The following is a 17128-nucleotide window of genomic DNA, read 5'->3' as shown; positions in this document are numbered from 1 at the left end:
AATTGAAATTGACATTCTTGGTGACCAACAAAACAAGAAATCGATCACAACCACTCTATATGTATTTTTTTCCTTTCGGAAATATGCATGAGGAACAAGTACATGAGATTCTTTTGTTTGTCTTAATTGCTCAAATAATTTAAGTGCTAACCTAAACTTCATCTACTTGTAATTGGACATTATTTTTCAAGTTTAGGAAATTGGCATTATCTATGTTGTCCGTTTTAACAATTTGACGATTCACATTCAACTTAATGCACCAAAAACTATGTCAAAATTTTTTATTTTAAGTGGAATGCGAAGAATAGCAATATTGGTCAGATCATTGAAGTCTACAAATTTCCATACAAGAAATCAAATCGGATAATAAAATGTACGTATCTATTTTTATTAGTGAAACAGAGAGAAGAGAATTATAGATTAGATGCATTAGTACAAATATTTCTTTCGCCACTAATTAATTAGAGTAAAATTAATTAAATATAGTTAATTAGTCAATTCTAGGAGTGTTTCTTACAAATAAATGAGGGGTAAGAACTATTTACGTTTTCCTTCATGTGGATTTATATAAAATTTTGCAAACAAAATTCAAATAAAATTTTTAGGAAAATCGAGAAAATTTTAGGTTGTGTTTGGATTGATGAATTTGATTAACAGAAACAAGGTATTTGATACGAAAAAAGATTTTAAGAAATGGATTTCAAATTACATAAATCTTATGTCATCTAAAATCGATCGATCCAAGCATAACTTTAATTTGACGCGTAGCTTTCAGCTTAAAATTATTGTGACGACCATGGCAGTTGGCTGTTGTTTCCTCTGTTCATGTGGTTCAGTTGTTGTGTTAGCTGGAGTGGACCCAATTAATCAAATGGGGATCGATCAGATTTATTATTCAATTAAATTAAAAAAAAAAACTATCCATCTGTTAATTGGGTTGGGCCTAGTCCAGACGGAAATTACAAATAAGAAGAACCTTCGTCCAATTGGGCCTGGAGAGCTCAATTCCAACCGGTTTTACATGGACTCAACAGTCAAGTTTATGGGGAATTTTTTTGAATTTGATTGCAGACAAGATTTCAGTATTCAAACACTTTACTAACAAAATATAGGTGATATGTATCATAAAATTTATTAATAAGACGGTCTCATAAGAGCAGAGATTACAATGGGTCAAGTTTGGATAAGATTTCATATCATCCTCCATGTCTACATTTATCATCTTCATTCTCATCTTCATCGGATATTCAATTTCATCTTCATCATCATATTCATCGAATGATTGATTATTCTTACTATATCCAAATATCTTACTATCACTTATAATTGTATGTTCTCAAATTTGAATATGAATAATTTAATAAATTGTTGAGAACAATAAAAAAATTAAATATAAAAACTAACAAATTAAAAATTATAGAAGAAATAACAAAATATTAAAAATAATTTATTCTATAAAATCAACATCAATTGTATACTAAAACTGCATCAGTAGTGCCACTTATCTTGAATGGATCTAGGAAAATGGCTGTGTCAGGCTGCAAACATGAGTAAAACATGCACCGATCAACTACTTAAGGAAAAGCTTCTTATAAATCTTGATTTGAAATAATAATGGTAAAACAAAATACCGGATTCAGAAGACAGGTGTGAGGCTCATCGTCGATGAGCAAAGTGTTCGAGGATGAATACTGTCCTCTAGTAATGTATTTTTTTTCCCACAGATTTTTGAGATTTTTCAGAAACAGAGGCTTTACTCGTTTGTTCATGCAGTAAAATCCAGAATCAGTGCATTCTTCTTGACTCTACAACTCACAAACAATTTCGATTTAACTGCAAATTACGACCAAGGATCTACTTCAGTATTTCTTGAAAATAAACTTACCCAGACGAACAGGAATTTGCTTCTCGTACCACCTGTTATATTGCTCAGAACAACCTCAATATTGTGACTGTTCGTTTCAGAAGCAAAATACATATATATATATATATATATATCTCAAAACACAAAGATGTGTATATATTGATGTTACCCAAGTAAAAAAAAAAAAAAGAGAAGGCGGAATAAGTTGTTTGTGCTCACTCTCTTGCAGAGGACCATATCCCAACTTCAAACCGTTCAAAGCAAAATTTCAAGAACTCGGTGCAAAATGGCCTCTTGAAAACTGTTTGAACCAAAAAGAATCACCAAATAAATGAAAACAAGTTAAATATAAAATTTAAATTTACCAGGCTGGGCAGCTTACCTAGAAACTTGCCGTGAACCACATCGGGGCGCAACTCTCGAACGCTGGCCTTATCCTTAACATGAACCCTGTGCACCAGAAGCCCGCCAAGACACAGCACGAGAAGCTTCTTTTTGGGGCCTAGAGTCAGTTTATCCAGGGTAAGACCGATATCATCGGACGCAGAATCCTGTTCATCCTCGCTACTTTCATCGGAAATCAACTTCATTAGTTTTGAGGTTCCCTCTGCCATTTCAGATATTGTTCCGCGAGAAACTGTCCCGTTTCTGTCGACTTAAATAGCCGCGAGACGAATTATACATGGGACAAATGAAAAGACACTCCAATTAATTAACCAAAAGTCGGTCAATATGCTCAGTGATTCATTGGTTTAAATATAATATTGGTATTCTACATATTCTTCTTCAATCCCCAACGGTTGATGCAATGGCATCCATTTTGCATTTGGTTGTTTTGTTACAAGGGTGACACCTCGAATCGATTAGTTACTCTGCAAATTGGCACGATATCTCAGAAGTCTTCCATTTATTTGGTGCATTCCAAATTTCTTCTACTTTTGCTTTACGGAAAAGGGAATTCGATGGCAATCTAATTTCTCTACAAACAAATTATACCACTTTTTCGTCTAAAAGAAATATCACAGAACTCTGATTTCCAATTTTTATTTTAGTTGAAAATTAAACAACTCGATTCAAAATATCCTTTATAAAATAAAAGTAAAAAAATTACAATAAATTTATTACCCAGAAGTCCGTCATTTTCATTCAATCTCATGTATGGCTTCGCGTTCTGTGACTTGAAACACACGACTATATAATTCTGAATATTATATAAATTAATAGGAGTTACATGTTAAGATTGAGACTTAACATAAGTCAAACCCAAAAAATAGTTCAAAGGGAGATGATTGTTCGAGTATATATATACAATCCTCAATAACTCTATTCAATTAACGTTGAATATATTAACATTACATTTCAGGGAATAAAGTGAATTTCATAAATCTTATTTGTTGATGAGTCATAGTCACAATATAATTATTTTAATTAAAGAGGAAAACTTAGTGGATTAGCCGTTATTAACGATAAATGTGAGGGCTACATCGAGTAAACATGATCACTAGTAACGAAGGACATGTCTGATATGCATGCATAAATGAAATCAAGTGGGAATTGAATCACCTGTGTCTGATAACAATTAATAAAAGAACTCATGAATCGATGGAAAGTTTGATATTTATGTTAAAAAAATAAATTTCTGATCTTTTTGGAAGGAAAAATTATATTTGAGATGATTGACATTTCAAATGCCTATTCTAAAAATATGATATGGGCAGCATGAAAAAAGCATTTTTGTTAAAAATGTTGTTAAGACACAAACTTGTGTGAGACGGTCTCACGGGTCGTATTTGTGAGACGGATCTCTTATTTGGGTCATCCATGAAAAAGTATTATTTTTTATGCTAAGAGTATTACTTTTTATTGTGAATATGGGTAGGGTTGACCTGTCTCACAGATTAAGATCCGTGAGACGGTCTCACATGAGACCCACTCAAATGTTAATATGCTATGCAATTTAATTCGCTGCACTTATCATTTATTAGATGTTTTTAAAGAATTTGTACTGTGGGAGTTGATAATTACATCTCATTTCTTGTCATTTTCACTTAATAAATTTGAGTGTAAATATCATTTCTTTTAAGTAACATGTATGAAAAAATTTATTTTATTATTTAAAACTTTTATACTTAAACGTAGCAGCATCAACGGGGATGTAGCTCAGATGGTAGAGCTCTCGCTTAGCATGCGAGAGGTACGGGGATCGATACCCCGCATCTCCATTTTTTTTAAATAAGCATTTTGCATGTTATATCTCAAAGGGTATTCGTCTGACAATCTAATTTCTCTACAAACAAATTATACCACTTGTAATAAATAATTCACGCCACCATCAGAAATACAGATTGTGATACAATTGCTACTCATAATTTAACAAAAACTTATGTGAGACGATCTCACATTGTATTTTGAGATATATATATCTTATTTGAGTCATCAATGAAAAAATATTACTTTTTATGCTAAGAGTATTATTTTTTATCGTGAATATCGATAGGGTTGACACGTTTAACAGATAAAGAATCGTGAGACCGTCTCACAAGAGACCTACATTATATATATATATATATATATATATTAATTTTTTAAATAAAATTTTTGTGAGGTGCCAATTTCATTCTGATTATCTCAAAATAGAATTTTCTTTTTTTAAAAAAGTTTAAAAAATAATTTAAATGGACTTGTGTAATTTATCCATCCTATTCACAAAAGATATATGCTACGAATAATGCTTAGTTCTTCTCTGTCAACCGACTCCGACCCAACCATATCAAATTAGAAAATACATATTTTCAATTAAAATGATTCCATATTATTTTTTATACGGAGTTAGTAAATAATAGTAGGTCTCCTGTGCAACAGTAAACAATGACATAGTATATAAAAAGCTTGATCTCTTCGATCTCTTCTACGTTATAAAGTTTGACTTTATTTTCTATTTTTAAACTTTTTTCCATTTTTAGTCAAACATACTAGCAATTAAAAAAATGATTTAAACGCAAAACAAGAAATAAACCATTGAATAAGCACGAACACAACAAAATAGAGTCATATATTCACGATAGAATATGCGTTTATCAATTATCAGATTTATCATTCAAAATATAACAATAACAAAAAATAAAGATTTGTCTATCTAGCCCTATCCCAATTAAGCCAAAAACTTGTGTGAGATGATCTCACGAGTCATATTTTATGATACGGATCTCTTATTTGGGTCATTCATGAAAAATTATGACTTTTTATGATAAAAGTATTATCAGAAACATGTCAAACAACAATTAGTATCATTGTTTAGGGAAAATTTTAAGGTAAGTTGGAGCAGATATCATTTTCGAGGGATGGATTAAGGTTGAATAGTCATGCTCTCCACCAATAAATTAAACTTTTGTCACATGCTGTCACGCCCCGAAACTCGGGATTTGACACCGGCGTTGTTTAACAATCACACAATTGAAACAACCAGCCTCGTAGCATAGTATAAACCGAAAACCAGTTTATTATTCATAACTCCTCAAAAAAACAACTGTCTTTACAACTGAAATAAAATAAATTTGCGGAAACGTCTAATCTAAAATTTTAAATTTCTAAAACTCAAAAAAAAATAATCCTGTCTACTAATCACCATCCCCAAAACTGTTCCGATTCTTCTTCTTCTACCTGTTCTTCGGATTTATCTGGGAAAGGTTGTAAGGGGTGAGTATTTTGGGAATACTCAGTAAATGGGGGAATTATCGAACACCACATAAAAATTTCATATTTTCGAAATAACATATATTTACAGCATGCTTTTCATAATTTTTAACACTGTAATTTTTCACCTTTCATGGTTTACTGACGTCAGTCCCTAAGTTTTAATCCTCTAAGGGGGCGAGGCCGTAAAACAGTTCTATCCCACTGTTAAGGGCCATATGTTGGAATTCCACCCATTTTCAGGGAATCCTCACAGTGTTCTCACAAAAACGTAACAAGATTTTTAAAAAAACGTAGACGGTGTTCGACCGAATTTTTCAAACAAAACTTTTTATGCATAAACGAAATTTTAAAAATTTAAAATTGCCCACTTACCTTAAATTCTTGATGCAAAAATTACGTGAATAATTAGGGTTGCTTGCACAGGAATTCTCGAAATTCCTACTTCCACGGCTGGACGGCGGCAGCGCTTCGCTGTGCTCGAAAATTCCTATGGAGACTAGAGGAGATTTTCGAAATTTTTGAGAGAATTTGGGTGTGATTTTTCGAAAACTAGGGCCCTTCTATTTATAGGAGTTGGCTGCTATCGTGATAGTGCGTTTGAACTGTGAATCAAATCTAGAATCATGATGTATCCGTGATCTAGGTAGATATTCGAAATCTCCTTCTTCCTTCCCCACCTAATTTTCGAAAATTCCTAGTATATATTGTTAGATTTCGAATTCTATTATCTCTTATTTGATCTTTTATCCTGGTATCTCAATATCAACCTAAATCTTAGACATTTATCTGCTTATTTTCAAAATTCCTTCTTTAATTCCTTAGATTGAGATAAATTTATTCCTACCAAATTTTCAAGTTTAAAATAGATAATATTATCTTAATCTCGAGCTTTATAATTCTGTACACGATAAAATTATCTACACAACTTAGATAACCTTAAAACAAATCTTATATTCTGAATGATTTAAATATTAATATCCAAGATTACACCATCAAATTATTAACCTGATATTAAACTGATATGATCACGATATTACAAAATCTAGGGTTTTACACATGCTTTCTGTTAAAATGTAATTAAATTATAAAACGACGTATTAACAGATCGATTTAGTATCAATGCCAAAATAACATTCGATTTTAAGGCTTGCATAAGGATTTATGTCATATCCAATGACCTCGATACATTTGGAGTCACGATTGATCTGTCGTACTGAGGCCGTTGAATCTAATATAAGGTTACATTTGGACGGATGAATTTGGAATATATGGATTTCGATTATATTTTTATTGTTAATAATGAAACAATAGATGAAATCTTAAATCAATATTTTATTTATTTACTTATCATAACAGTATATTAAATTTCAAATGCATCTATTATTCAATGAACTTGAAATCATCATCACTAGCATAAAACATTAAATTAATATGGAAGACGTTGACTTGAAATTTACGATATTTTATTTAAACTAAAAAAATATATTTGAATATATTTGAAACATTAGAAGACTTGAGCATGTTACATTTGAGTCCAAATGACAATCTAACATGGGCTGACCATAACATGTCAAACAAAGTAATACGCCAACAAACTCTAATTTGAATGGATATTATATGAGACGATGTCACATATTTATATCAATAAAATATGTTAATACGAGTCATATTTGGAATAAAAAATAAAAAATTTGACATAAAAAACAACAATTTTTTTATAAATCGAATCAGATAGAATATTTATCTCATAAAATTGATTTGAGACGATCTCACATGTGTTTTTGTTCTCGAATTTTATAATAATAGTGACTCCTTAGTGGTTAATTTAATACTACCATGAATATCTAACTTAATGTCGTATTATACATCTCCCCAAATTTTAAATTTATTTTCAATTCCATTATGAGTCACGATCTCCATGAACCGACATAAACTGACACATTTTTAATGCATGTCTATTAAATAAAAGACTATTTGCGAAAAGCCCCGACTAATACATATAAATTTGTTTATTTTTTCACATAAATTAAAAATATGATTAGAAAAACAAAATTTAAAAACAAATTTATAATTTTATAAATATTTAGTTTATAAAAAAAATTGTATATTTTTCAAAACTTAGTTAATAAAATTAGATTAATTAAAAATGTTATTAAATATAAAAATTAGATTATATATTTAGAACAACCGAAATATTTGAATCTAGTCTAATCTAATTAAATTAAAAATATAATTTTAGTAACTTGAATACTCTAGCTAGTTTATTTCCTAAATATTCGTGGTCAAAGCTGATTCAATGTTAGGCCGGATTTTTAATAAAAAAAATCAATTTAAAATAATATAATGTGAACCGTTTGGGTAACTAAAAATCCATTCTAGTTGACTCAAGGAAATAACCAAGAATTGGTTGAGTTGGTTAGTCAGGGTTGATCGCAGACTGATCTTTCTCTCTGTAAATTTCATAAAAATTGCATGAGTGAATTCGAAAATCACAATTTTTTTGTATCTAATCAATAAAATCATAACTGAGTAGTGTTTTCCGTGGATGTAGATCGAATTGGATCGAACTACTTAAATCCCGTGTTTCTTTTCTTTTGATTCGTTCTTTTTTTACTGTTTTTGCATGTGCTCGAGTTCTTGATTAAATATTCATATATTGCCGAGTTCAGTAAAGAGGACGATACACTTCTGCTGAAAATACAATAATATGTAACCACAATATTCTTTACAATAATATGGCAATTAATTAGGTATGCTTTAATTGCAGATACTTAAGACGCCATGTAATAAATAAGTACTCCAACACTAAAATGATAGTATATCGATTTTATTTCAATCGTCTTATAAACAATATGTTTTAATTTAAAATTTTGCTCCATAATAAAAATATTTGAATGATCACTCGTCATTGTGACAAATTAAGACTTTTTCTCGGACATAAGAATGTCGATATTAGTAAACAATCTAAAAGTCGGTGGAAAAATTAAGTTCCAGACGAATATATTATAATATACTAGTAAAAGATATACACGCATTGTATGTGTTATTATTATTTTTTAATTTGATCAAATAATACTAAACAATTAACACGAAATTAAATTTAGAAGAGTTGTTCGATTTAAAATAGAAGTTTTTTTAATAGATTTTTTTTAATCTAAAATATGGAGTGACTCAAGAAGATTTTTAGTAGGGTAAGAAAGATAATTATAGAATTAAATATTTTGGTGTCCTCTAACATAGTTACTCTAAGGATCTCACGTTTAATAATATGATATAGATATATATTTAAGTAAAAAAAATGCATATCTAACTACAACAAAAAAAGGTTGTATAAGCCAGCATGGGCTTAGCTCAGTTGTCTTGGAGCAATAATCAGTGATCGAGTCTCGCAAGCAGTAGTGTGTGAGTTAAATTCCCTCCAATGTGGGGGAGCTACTTGTGCGCGGCGTAGCATTAGGTCTAGTTGCTGTTGGTTGGCTGAGTCACCATGATTTACTTTCTCTCACAATCCTGTCGGGCCGGGGTGAGGGGCGCCTAAGGTGAGCGATTTTACCTTTTGGAGCAAAAAAGGGTGGTATAATATTTGTTGAAAATGGACAACGGCTTTGGAAAGGCCCATCGTCAACTCAATATTGTAATATATACGCTTTGTTTTGTTCATAAACCATATTTACAAATAATTGTGGGGGACTCAACAAATATGTGACATTGACTCTGATACTAATTATATAATCAACGCTTGTCGATTTACTAAAAATTATATAGTTGATGATAACGATATAACTCAAATATTTTAAATTTTACGACAGTTCAAACATTGTATGGCACCAAACAAATGAAAAATCCATCCTTCGTTGGGGTATAGGGATCTACATGGAATGAGCTATGAGTCAAAGTAGTTATACTTAAAAGATATCTCAACGAGGCTTTATATGACTCACTGGGAATTCTAAAAGAGTTTATAAGAAGCTAGAAAATCTGCCTCCAACAAGACAAAGACGCCTAAAAGTAAGCCGCGACAATCGTCGACTTCTCAGAGATGATTAATAAATAAATATTATCACCCAAGCTCCAAAAAATAAAGATATTCAATTAACAAATATTGAATTATTATTGGTTAATTATGTTGATTTTGGGTTTTACTTTCCAAACAGTACACACTATATCAATATGATATATATCATGATGCACCTAATATTTTGGCCGGAAATCTCCAAGATTTTAACCGGCGGGCGGCGGGGGCATTGGATGTTGAAAAGTTCTTGTCATGCTAGTCTGTAAATCGCATGTCGTTTATTTTGTAGTTGGAAACTTATGTAGGAAAAATAAATTTAAAATAGAAAAGAAAAAGTTAATTGGAAAATAACCCCAAATTTGAGCTTCTATAAAAGAGAGATCTTCTCTCTTCTCACTGCACCTCTCACCCTTGTCTCTCATTATTGCTCTGTTATTTTTCCTTTCTATATTGATACTAGAAGCTACATTGTCCTGACTGTGATCGAGTGGGCAGAAAAGCTTCTTTTTCTTTTGTTCATTTTCTTGGTGAAAAACGCAAAAACTAGGAGAAACAATGGAATAAGAACTGTATTTCTTTGTCTGTGTTAAGTTTCTTGTGTGTTATCTTTTGGGGTTGGAATTTTGAGCTAGTGTTTTCTGACATTCCAGCTCTGTTTCTTATGATTTTGCGTCGCCCATAAGCAAAATAAAAAGAACTATTCTTGCACTTTTCGCAAAGGAGAAACACAGAAAAGAAAGGGTATTTATACCCCCAACATCTCCTCATTTTTTTCCTGTAAAACCCGCCACTGTTTTTTCCCCTGAAACAGAGCAAGTAAAAGGTTTGAAATGGACAAGCTTTCCTCCACAACTCTTCTGCCCGAAACATTTTCAGGTGCAAGAGACGACATCACCGAACAATTGATGATAATATGGGGACAGATCAAGGCTCCTTTGATCGTTCCTCTGCTCAAAATAGCTGTTTTCTTGTGCTTAACAATGTCTGTCATGTTGTTCATCGAGAGAGTGTATATGGCAATCGTCATCACTTTTGTGAAACTGTTTGGTAGAAAACCTGAGAAACGCTACAAATGGGAGCCATTAAAGGAAGATTTGGAGCTTGGGAACTCAGCTTACCCCATGGTTCTTATTCAAATACCAATGTACAATGAAAAAGAGGTCATTTTCTTGTCCTTTACATGCAAAACTATACCGCATTGATTTATTTCAACTTATACATAGTAATTTGATTGCATGTTACTTACACAGGTGTACCAGCTCTCCATCGGAGCTGCATGTGGGCTTTCTTGGCCGTCGGATCGTATCATAGTCCAAGTCCTCGATGATTCAACTGACCCCATTATCAAAGTAAACTCAACTCATTTCATTTCAAGCACTAATAAACTTGATCTCATTTTCGTTCCATTTTTTCTCTGGTTTTGTGTGCTTGAATATTGGACAGAACATGGTGGAAATGGAGTGCCAAAGATGGGCAAGCAAAGGGATCAACATTAAATACGAGATTCGAGACAACAGGAATGGGTACAAAGCTGGAGCATTGAAACAGGGGCTTGAGCATTCCTACGTTAAAGATTGCGATTTTGTGGCAATATTTGATGCTGATTTCCAACCGGAACCAGATTTTCTCTGGAGGACAATCCCTTATCTTGTTCACAACCCTGAACTAGCTCTGGTTCAGTCCCGCTGGAAGTTTGGTATTGAATCCATTCATCACTAAAACTGACCTTAATTGTTCGATTACTTAATTATAGATTGCGCGGCCTTTTACCTTTGCTTCATATATAATCGTGTTTCAAGATTTCAGTTCATGGCTTTGATCATATATTTGCTACCACCAATATTATCTGAATGGTACAATACCCAAATATATGTCTCGATTAAATTGTTGGGTTGTTGGGTATGCAGTGCATTTACTGTTGTTTAATGCACAACGAAATCATTTATGTTTTGATTACTAATAGTATCTACCTCAAATTCTTTTTCTTGAAAAACTTTTGGTCATTACTTGCTAATTGAGTTTGTAATAAAGATCATAAACTGTCGGTGAAATGCAATTAACAAGGGATCTTCATATCTACTTCAGGTCCACCTACAGCTACATCCCTCTAGCTTTGGATGGCCAACCAGATTGACACGTGTATCTAATTGTCATGTCATGTCATGCCATAAAATTTTTAGGGGACGATCTTTGAAAAAACCCCAGGGCCAAAATTTATACTGCTCCAGATTTAGGCCTAGACTAGAAATAACATTTGTCATTCTCAATTAGAAACATAAAAAAGATGTTAAATTGTTTGTATCAGATGAATCTATATATATACATCGGTGCAATACGAATAAAAGTCTGAAATTTTCTTGATGGGCACTTTCATGACTGGTGGATGGACAAAAATAACCCCACCACACCCTTTTTTTTCCCTTGGAAAAGCTGTATAGTTACTCATGGGAAGTGTTCTGTTTTGGGTCCATACCAGTGTACTTCTTCAATATTGTTTCTTAGGTCAATAATGATAACTTCGAGGGTAGTAAAGTAATTTCCACGGTATTCGGCAGCAATTCCATGTGCTGCAAGAATGGGTGGACCTGAGCCCCTCCTTTACTCAACCGACAGTGGTCATTTTTACTCATTTATTTCCATGACTTTTTTTTAAATTTAATTATTTTTTAAAATATCATATACACGTAATTATGTTTCAAAATGAATTTATTTACATTAATATTTTAAAACATATGTTGTTTGTTCGGTGTGGCAGTGAATGCTGATGAATGCATGATGACTAGGATGCAAGAAATGTCACTGGACTACCATTTTACAGTGGAGCAAGAAGTTGGCTCATCCACCTACGCTTTCTTTGGCTTCAATGGTAATAAATACTAATTGCTCACCCAAAAAACAATCTGTATAATTTTGAGCAATGTGATAAGAATTTACTTTTTTAATTAATATTGGTTGTGACAATTAACCAATTTGCACAAATTAAGTGGAGCTGTTATGTTTTCTTTAGAGTTATTTATGGTAAGAACTTGCTAATTTTGTTTTTTTCGTTTTGGGGAAAAAAATAAATTATTCATAGGAACTGCTGGTGTGTGGAGACTTAAAGCAATCGATGAGGCTGGAGGTTGGAAGGACAGAACGACGGTTGAAGATATGGACTTGGCTGTTAGGGCCAGTCTTAAAGGGTGGAAGTTTTTGTATCTTGGTGCCTTGAAGGTATTTTATATATATCATGATGTTTTTTGGGCGATTTAAAAACCTTAAAATTTGATATTTCGTATCGAACTTGGGAATCCCTTTCAGCGTGAAGATCATATTTAACCTCTATATAACTTGTTACATGCATTTACAGGTAAAAAATGAATTGCCAAGCACTTTCAAAGCATATCGCTATCAACAACACCGTTGGTCATGTGGCCCGGCAAATCTTTTCAGAAAAATGCTACTTGACATTATAAGAAACAAGGTTAATTTTTCTAAACATGCTTGATTTCTGGTTTTAAAATCAAGGATTTGGAAGAATTAAAGCGGCAAATTTGTGGCTATTTTGCATGCAGAAAGTTTCAACGTGGAAGAAAGTTCATGTAATATACAGTTTCTTCTTCATAAGAAAGATAGTAGCCCATCTTGTCACCTTCATATTCTACTGCGTTGTACTGCCTGCTACTGTGTTAGTGCCTGAAGTTCAGATTCCGAAGTGGGGTGCGATATACATACCTTCCATCATCACCATACTCAATGCTGTTGGAACTCCAAGGTTTGGAATTTTCTGCATTTCCCGTGATGATTTCGTTAAGATGCTCCTTTTATAGGAACACATTTTCAACCTAAGCAGACTTTAGGATTAAGTTCGATATGCGATGTTGGCGTATAGGAGATCAAGTCGTGCACTGAAAACTAATAATAAAGCACTACAACAAAAATGATTTTCCGCAGCGCATCATCAACAGCGTGCATTAAAAGCACGCTGCGAATAGTATTTTTAACGGCGTGCTTCAATATGTGCGCTGTTAATATTGTTGCACTTGACAGAAATAACGGCGTGCGGTAAAAGCACGCTGCGGAAAGTAATATCCGCAGCGTGCATTTATGTGTGCTGTAAATATTATATCCTTTCCGCAGCGTGCTTTTAATGCGCGCCGTTAAAGCACGCTGCGAATAGTACTTTTAAGTGTTAGTTAAGAGATGATAGTTTTACCGGATTTTTTTTTTAAAATTTATTAAATTATAAAAGTAAATTTTTTTTTTATTTTTACGCAAAATTTAGCGACGGTTAGTTTTGTAACCGTCGCTAAATTTAAACACCGTCGTTCCCTTAGCGACGGAGTAGTAACCGTTGCTAATTTAGCGACGGTGTTTTTTGTATTTAACCGTCGCAAATTAGCGACGGTTATCTTAAAAACCGTTGCTAATATTTAGATTTTTTTTAATATTAACGGCGTGCATTGCACGCTGCGGATAGTTGTATTAACAGCGTACATATGCACGCCGTTGATAGTAGTATTAACAGCGTGCGCATGCACGCTGCGGATAAATTCGAACTTTCAACAGCTTGCAATTTCGCAGCGTGCAATGTGCGCCGCGGAAAGAGTATTTGCGCGCTGCGAAAAGCCATTTTTGTTGTAGTGAACGAGTAAAAAAATGTTAAAAAGTAGAAGATCCGGAATGCATGCAGACTGGTACTAACACAATTTGCTTTCTGATAATATATGTAAGCGCCCACGATAAATTATTGTAAATCTTGGATATGAGTTTCACATTCGCTAAAATGCTTGACGTATTTACTCGTTAGCTTCATTCAATTGTTTTAGGTCTCTCCATTTGTTAGTATTTTGGATCCTTTTTGAGAATGTAATGTCACTGCACCGGACGAAGGCTACCTTCATTGGTTTGTTAGAGACCGGGAGGGTGAACGAATGGGTCGTCACAGAGAAACTTGGGGATGCTCTCAAGTTCAAATCTGCATTGAAAGCTTTTAGACGCCCTCGGTTTAAAATTGGTGAAAGGTGCAAATTTTCAGCACTAAACTATGTTAAATTCATATTATACTGGGAAAAAAAATACTCCTCAAAGACCGACTCGATTGTCCAGCGTAAATTGATCTATCTTATCTGAAACTATATATGTTATTCTTCAACTGATATCGAGATTTGTGATCGCCAGAATCCATCTGTTAGAGCTAACGACCGGAGTTTACCTCTTCTTTTGTGGTTGCTTCGACGTTGCATTCGGGAAAAACCACTATTTCATCTACCTCTTTGTTCAAGCAATCGCGTTCTTCATCATGGGATTCGGTTACGTCGGCACCTTTGTCGCCACTTTTGCATGAAATAAACAAGACATCCACTCATGAATTGTTTTGTTCTCATCGTCCCTCTCCCTCTTCACGACATGGAATTGGAATTCGTATGCAACATGGATTTCAAGAAGTTCTTTTTATTCCATTGCTAGTTTTTTCCTCAGACACTGTTGTGTTTACAATTACTTTACATGTAGAGAGGGTGGTATTCTTTCAGATTGAGCATAAAAGGTTCGAGCTATGGCTCGAATGTATTGCTTTGTTTTGTCATGTATATTTCTAAAGTTATCATAGAAACATATATGAAATGTCACTTTGAGTATGCTGTAATTGATGAAGGTGAGGAGACAGTGTCAAAGAAAAGAGAGAACCATGTTGTTTGGCAATAAATATGTCTCAAGTTGTAGATTTTTTCCTCTTCAAATCTGTCAGAGTCTTTACTGATTTCACCAACTCTATTAATCACCAACTATATTATTAATGAAGGGATTGCCCCCAGCGCGCACACACACACACAGAGGTATATATACACCTGTGGACACGCTATTTATCCGGATTGACCGGCCCCATATTTTCAATTATATGATCAACTGTAAGCAATTATATGCAATTCAATGCAATTGCAGAAACAACATATTGAGTTATATATGTTGCAGGATTGCACATGCTACAAGTTGGACACCTCAGGCTAAAAGGCTGTATTTGTATTTATTTACCCATATCATTTGTACCTCTTTTTTACTTTCATACAACTAATATGATCAGTTTTGTTGAAGATCATAATTTGATTTGGATGAATGAATTTTATTTCATGGTGAATTTGAGGAATATATTCCAGATGATATGCATCTTTAAGTTTGTTTGAAATTTACTGCAATTATTACTGTTAAATTGTAAAACTTGGAATGGAGTGTATCTTAATTTCTCTACAAGTTTATCCATCTAAAAAAGTCAAGAACTTGAAATCGGTATATTTGAAGAGTAAGTCTATTCATAGATCTATGTCTGTAAGACACTTCGACTTCGTCCATATTTTTGATATAAAAATGTTATTTTTATGAGTTGGGTTGGAGATATGTGTTACAAAATTGACCTATAAAACAATATTATAAGAATTTTTATGATATTTTGAAATACATCGTTTAATCAAAAACTAAATTACATGTGATGTGTTTACTTTTGGTTGTAGAATACGCGTTTTTTTTTTAAATGAAATTTTTATGATAGAATACGTCTTAGCTTCCATGCCACGAAGCGCAAGATGTATTCTACCACTAGCTATAAAAATTTTCACCATAGGATTTTTACTGCGTTTTGCCACTAGGAGATGGATTCTAGAGAGATAGACATTGGTCCAGAATTAAAAGATGTCCGAATTAATCATTCTTGGATTCCTACAACACCAGCAAAGCAACCCATCTTCTGTAATTGGGAAGAAAAACACCTAGTCGATGCTAACTGGGTGGAACCAATCATATTCACTGGGTGTTGCTCTGAAACTGGACGGTTATCCAAAAATTTGGTTCGAGAAACTCATTCCCGGTCACCAGAGCTTTCAAGTCTCGGAAAGCAGGGGATACCCCAAATTCCCCAAGTCCATGGAGACAGTAAAGGTATACATGAGATGGAAGGAACGATAAGTCTTATGTAAACCTTTTGGCTATAGCAGAAGCAGGTGGCAACTCAGCAGCAGCTGAGAAGGCAATTTCAAGGACTGATTGTATTGCAATCGGTTTTCACCCTGTTATTATTTTACAATAAGCTCTGAAAATTCTTCTGTCAGTTTGCTAGAAGAAAATTTTGAGGATGAAGTGACTAGCACACCAAATGTTTTCACCGGTAAGTGATATAGTTATGCATATTTCCTATAGTTGAGATTGAATGATGGTATCGTCCATCATTCGCCACACAATTGGATCAAAGTCCCAACAATTGCATCTTCTACTAGTGTATCGTCCATCATTCGCATTGCAATCTCATAATCACTGTGACAAAAAAAGAGATACCGATGAAATTTCACCTACTGTGTTTGTATTTGAAAACTGGTCGAGATCAAGAACATCGGTTTACGTATTTTCTTTCTATGGATATATTAGAATTTGGCGCGAAACTTGTGGTAGATCGTGTTTGTGTTCGGAGTGAGATTTGGAAAGTGTTGATGCTTGCGGCTTATGGCCTTCCCTCCTCTTTTGGATTCCGTTTTCAAATATTTAATGCGGGGTAACAAAATGGGCCCGGGGTTTATATTTAGGGCTCT

At 33.3% G+C, this 17128-nt stretch overlaps 2 protein-coding genes and 1 non-coding gene across 3 annotated transcripts; 2 read left to right on the top strand and 1 right to left on the bottom strand.

The window, feature by feature from the left end:
- Positions 1 to 1466: 1466 nt before the first annotated feature.
- Positions 1467 to 2581, bottom strand: LOC140959440 (uncharacterized FCP1 homology domain-containing protein C1271.03c-like). The gene is made up of 5 exons (XM_073417270.1): positions 2247 to 2581; positions 2084 to 2165; positions 1886 to 1952; positions 1632 to 1805; positions 1467 to 1538 (listed from the first exon to the last, which is right to left on the bottom strand). Exons 1-5 carry the CDS (start codon positions 2476 to 2478, stop codon positions 1467 to 1469), a joined length of 627 nt encoding a protein of 208 aa, XP_073273371.1. The 5' UTR covers positions 2479 to 2581.
- Positions 2582 to 4013: 1432 nt separating this feature from the next.
- On the top strand, positions 4014 to 4086 carry TRNAA-AGC (transfer RNA alanine (anticodon AGC)). Its single transcript has one exon. It is a non-coding gene; the product is annotated as a tRNA-Ala (tRNA).
- Positions 4087 to 9972: 5886 nt separating this feature from the next.
- Positions 9973 to 15281, top strand: LOC140959234 (glucomannan 4-beta-mannosyltransferase 9). The gene is made up of 9 exons (XM_073417099.1): positions 9973 to 10735; positions 10826 to 10924; positions 11019 to 11271; positions 12331 to 12441; positions 12652 to 12788; positions 12925 to 13038; positions 13130 to 13329; positions 14384 to 14578; positions 14736 to 15281. Exons 1-9 carry the CDS (start codon positions 10406 to 10408, stop codon positions 14899 to 14901), a joined length of 1605 nt encoding a protein of 534 aa, XP_073273200.1. The 5' UTR covers positions 9973 to 10405; the 3' UTR covers positions 14902 to 15281.
- The last annotated feature ends 1847 nt before the right edge of the window (positions 15282 to 17128 follow it).

The sequence above is a fragment of the Primulina huaijiensis genome, chromosome 15 (genome assembly GCF_012295235.1).
Source record: "Primulina huaijiensis isolate GDHJ02 chromosome 15, ASM1229523v2, whole genome shotgun sequence".
NCBI lineage: Eukaryota > Viridiplantae > Streptophyta > Magnoliopsida > Lamiales > Gesneriaceae > Primulina > Primulina huaijiensis.
This window is presented reverse-complemented; position numbering and strand designations above follow the sequence as displayed.

Bases quoted from the DNA above. Each gene is read 5' to 3' on its own strand.
- LOC140959234 (XM_073417099.1), top strand. From the start codon at position 10,406: ATGGACAAGCTTTCCTCCACAACTCTTCTGCCCGAAACATTTTCAGGT. The intron at 11,272-12,330 runs GTATTGAATCCA...TCGGTGTGGCAG, and splicing joins TCAGTCCCGCTGGAAGTTTG to TGAATGCTGATGAATGCATG. The intron at 13,039-13,129 runs GTTAATTTTTCT...TTTTGCATGCAG, and splicing joins TTGACATTATAAGAAACAAG to AAAGTTTCAACGTGGAAGAA.
- LOC140959440 (XM_073417270.1), bottom strand. From the start codon at position 2,478: ATGGCAGAGGGAACCTCAAAACTAATGAAGTTGATTTCCGATGAAAGT. The intron at 2,166-2,246 runs GTAAGCTGCCCA...TGGTTCAAACAG, and splicing joins GGTTCACGGCAAGTTTCTAG to TTTTCAAGAGGCCATTTTGC. The intron at 1,539-1,631 runs GTATTTTGTTTT...TCATGTTTGCAG, and splicing joins ACACCTGTCTTCTGAATCCG to CCTGACACAGCCATTTTCCT.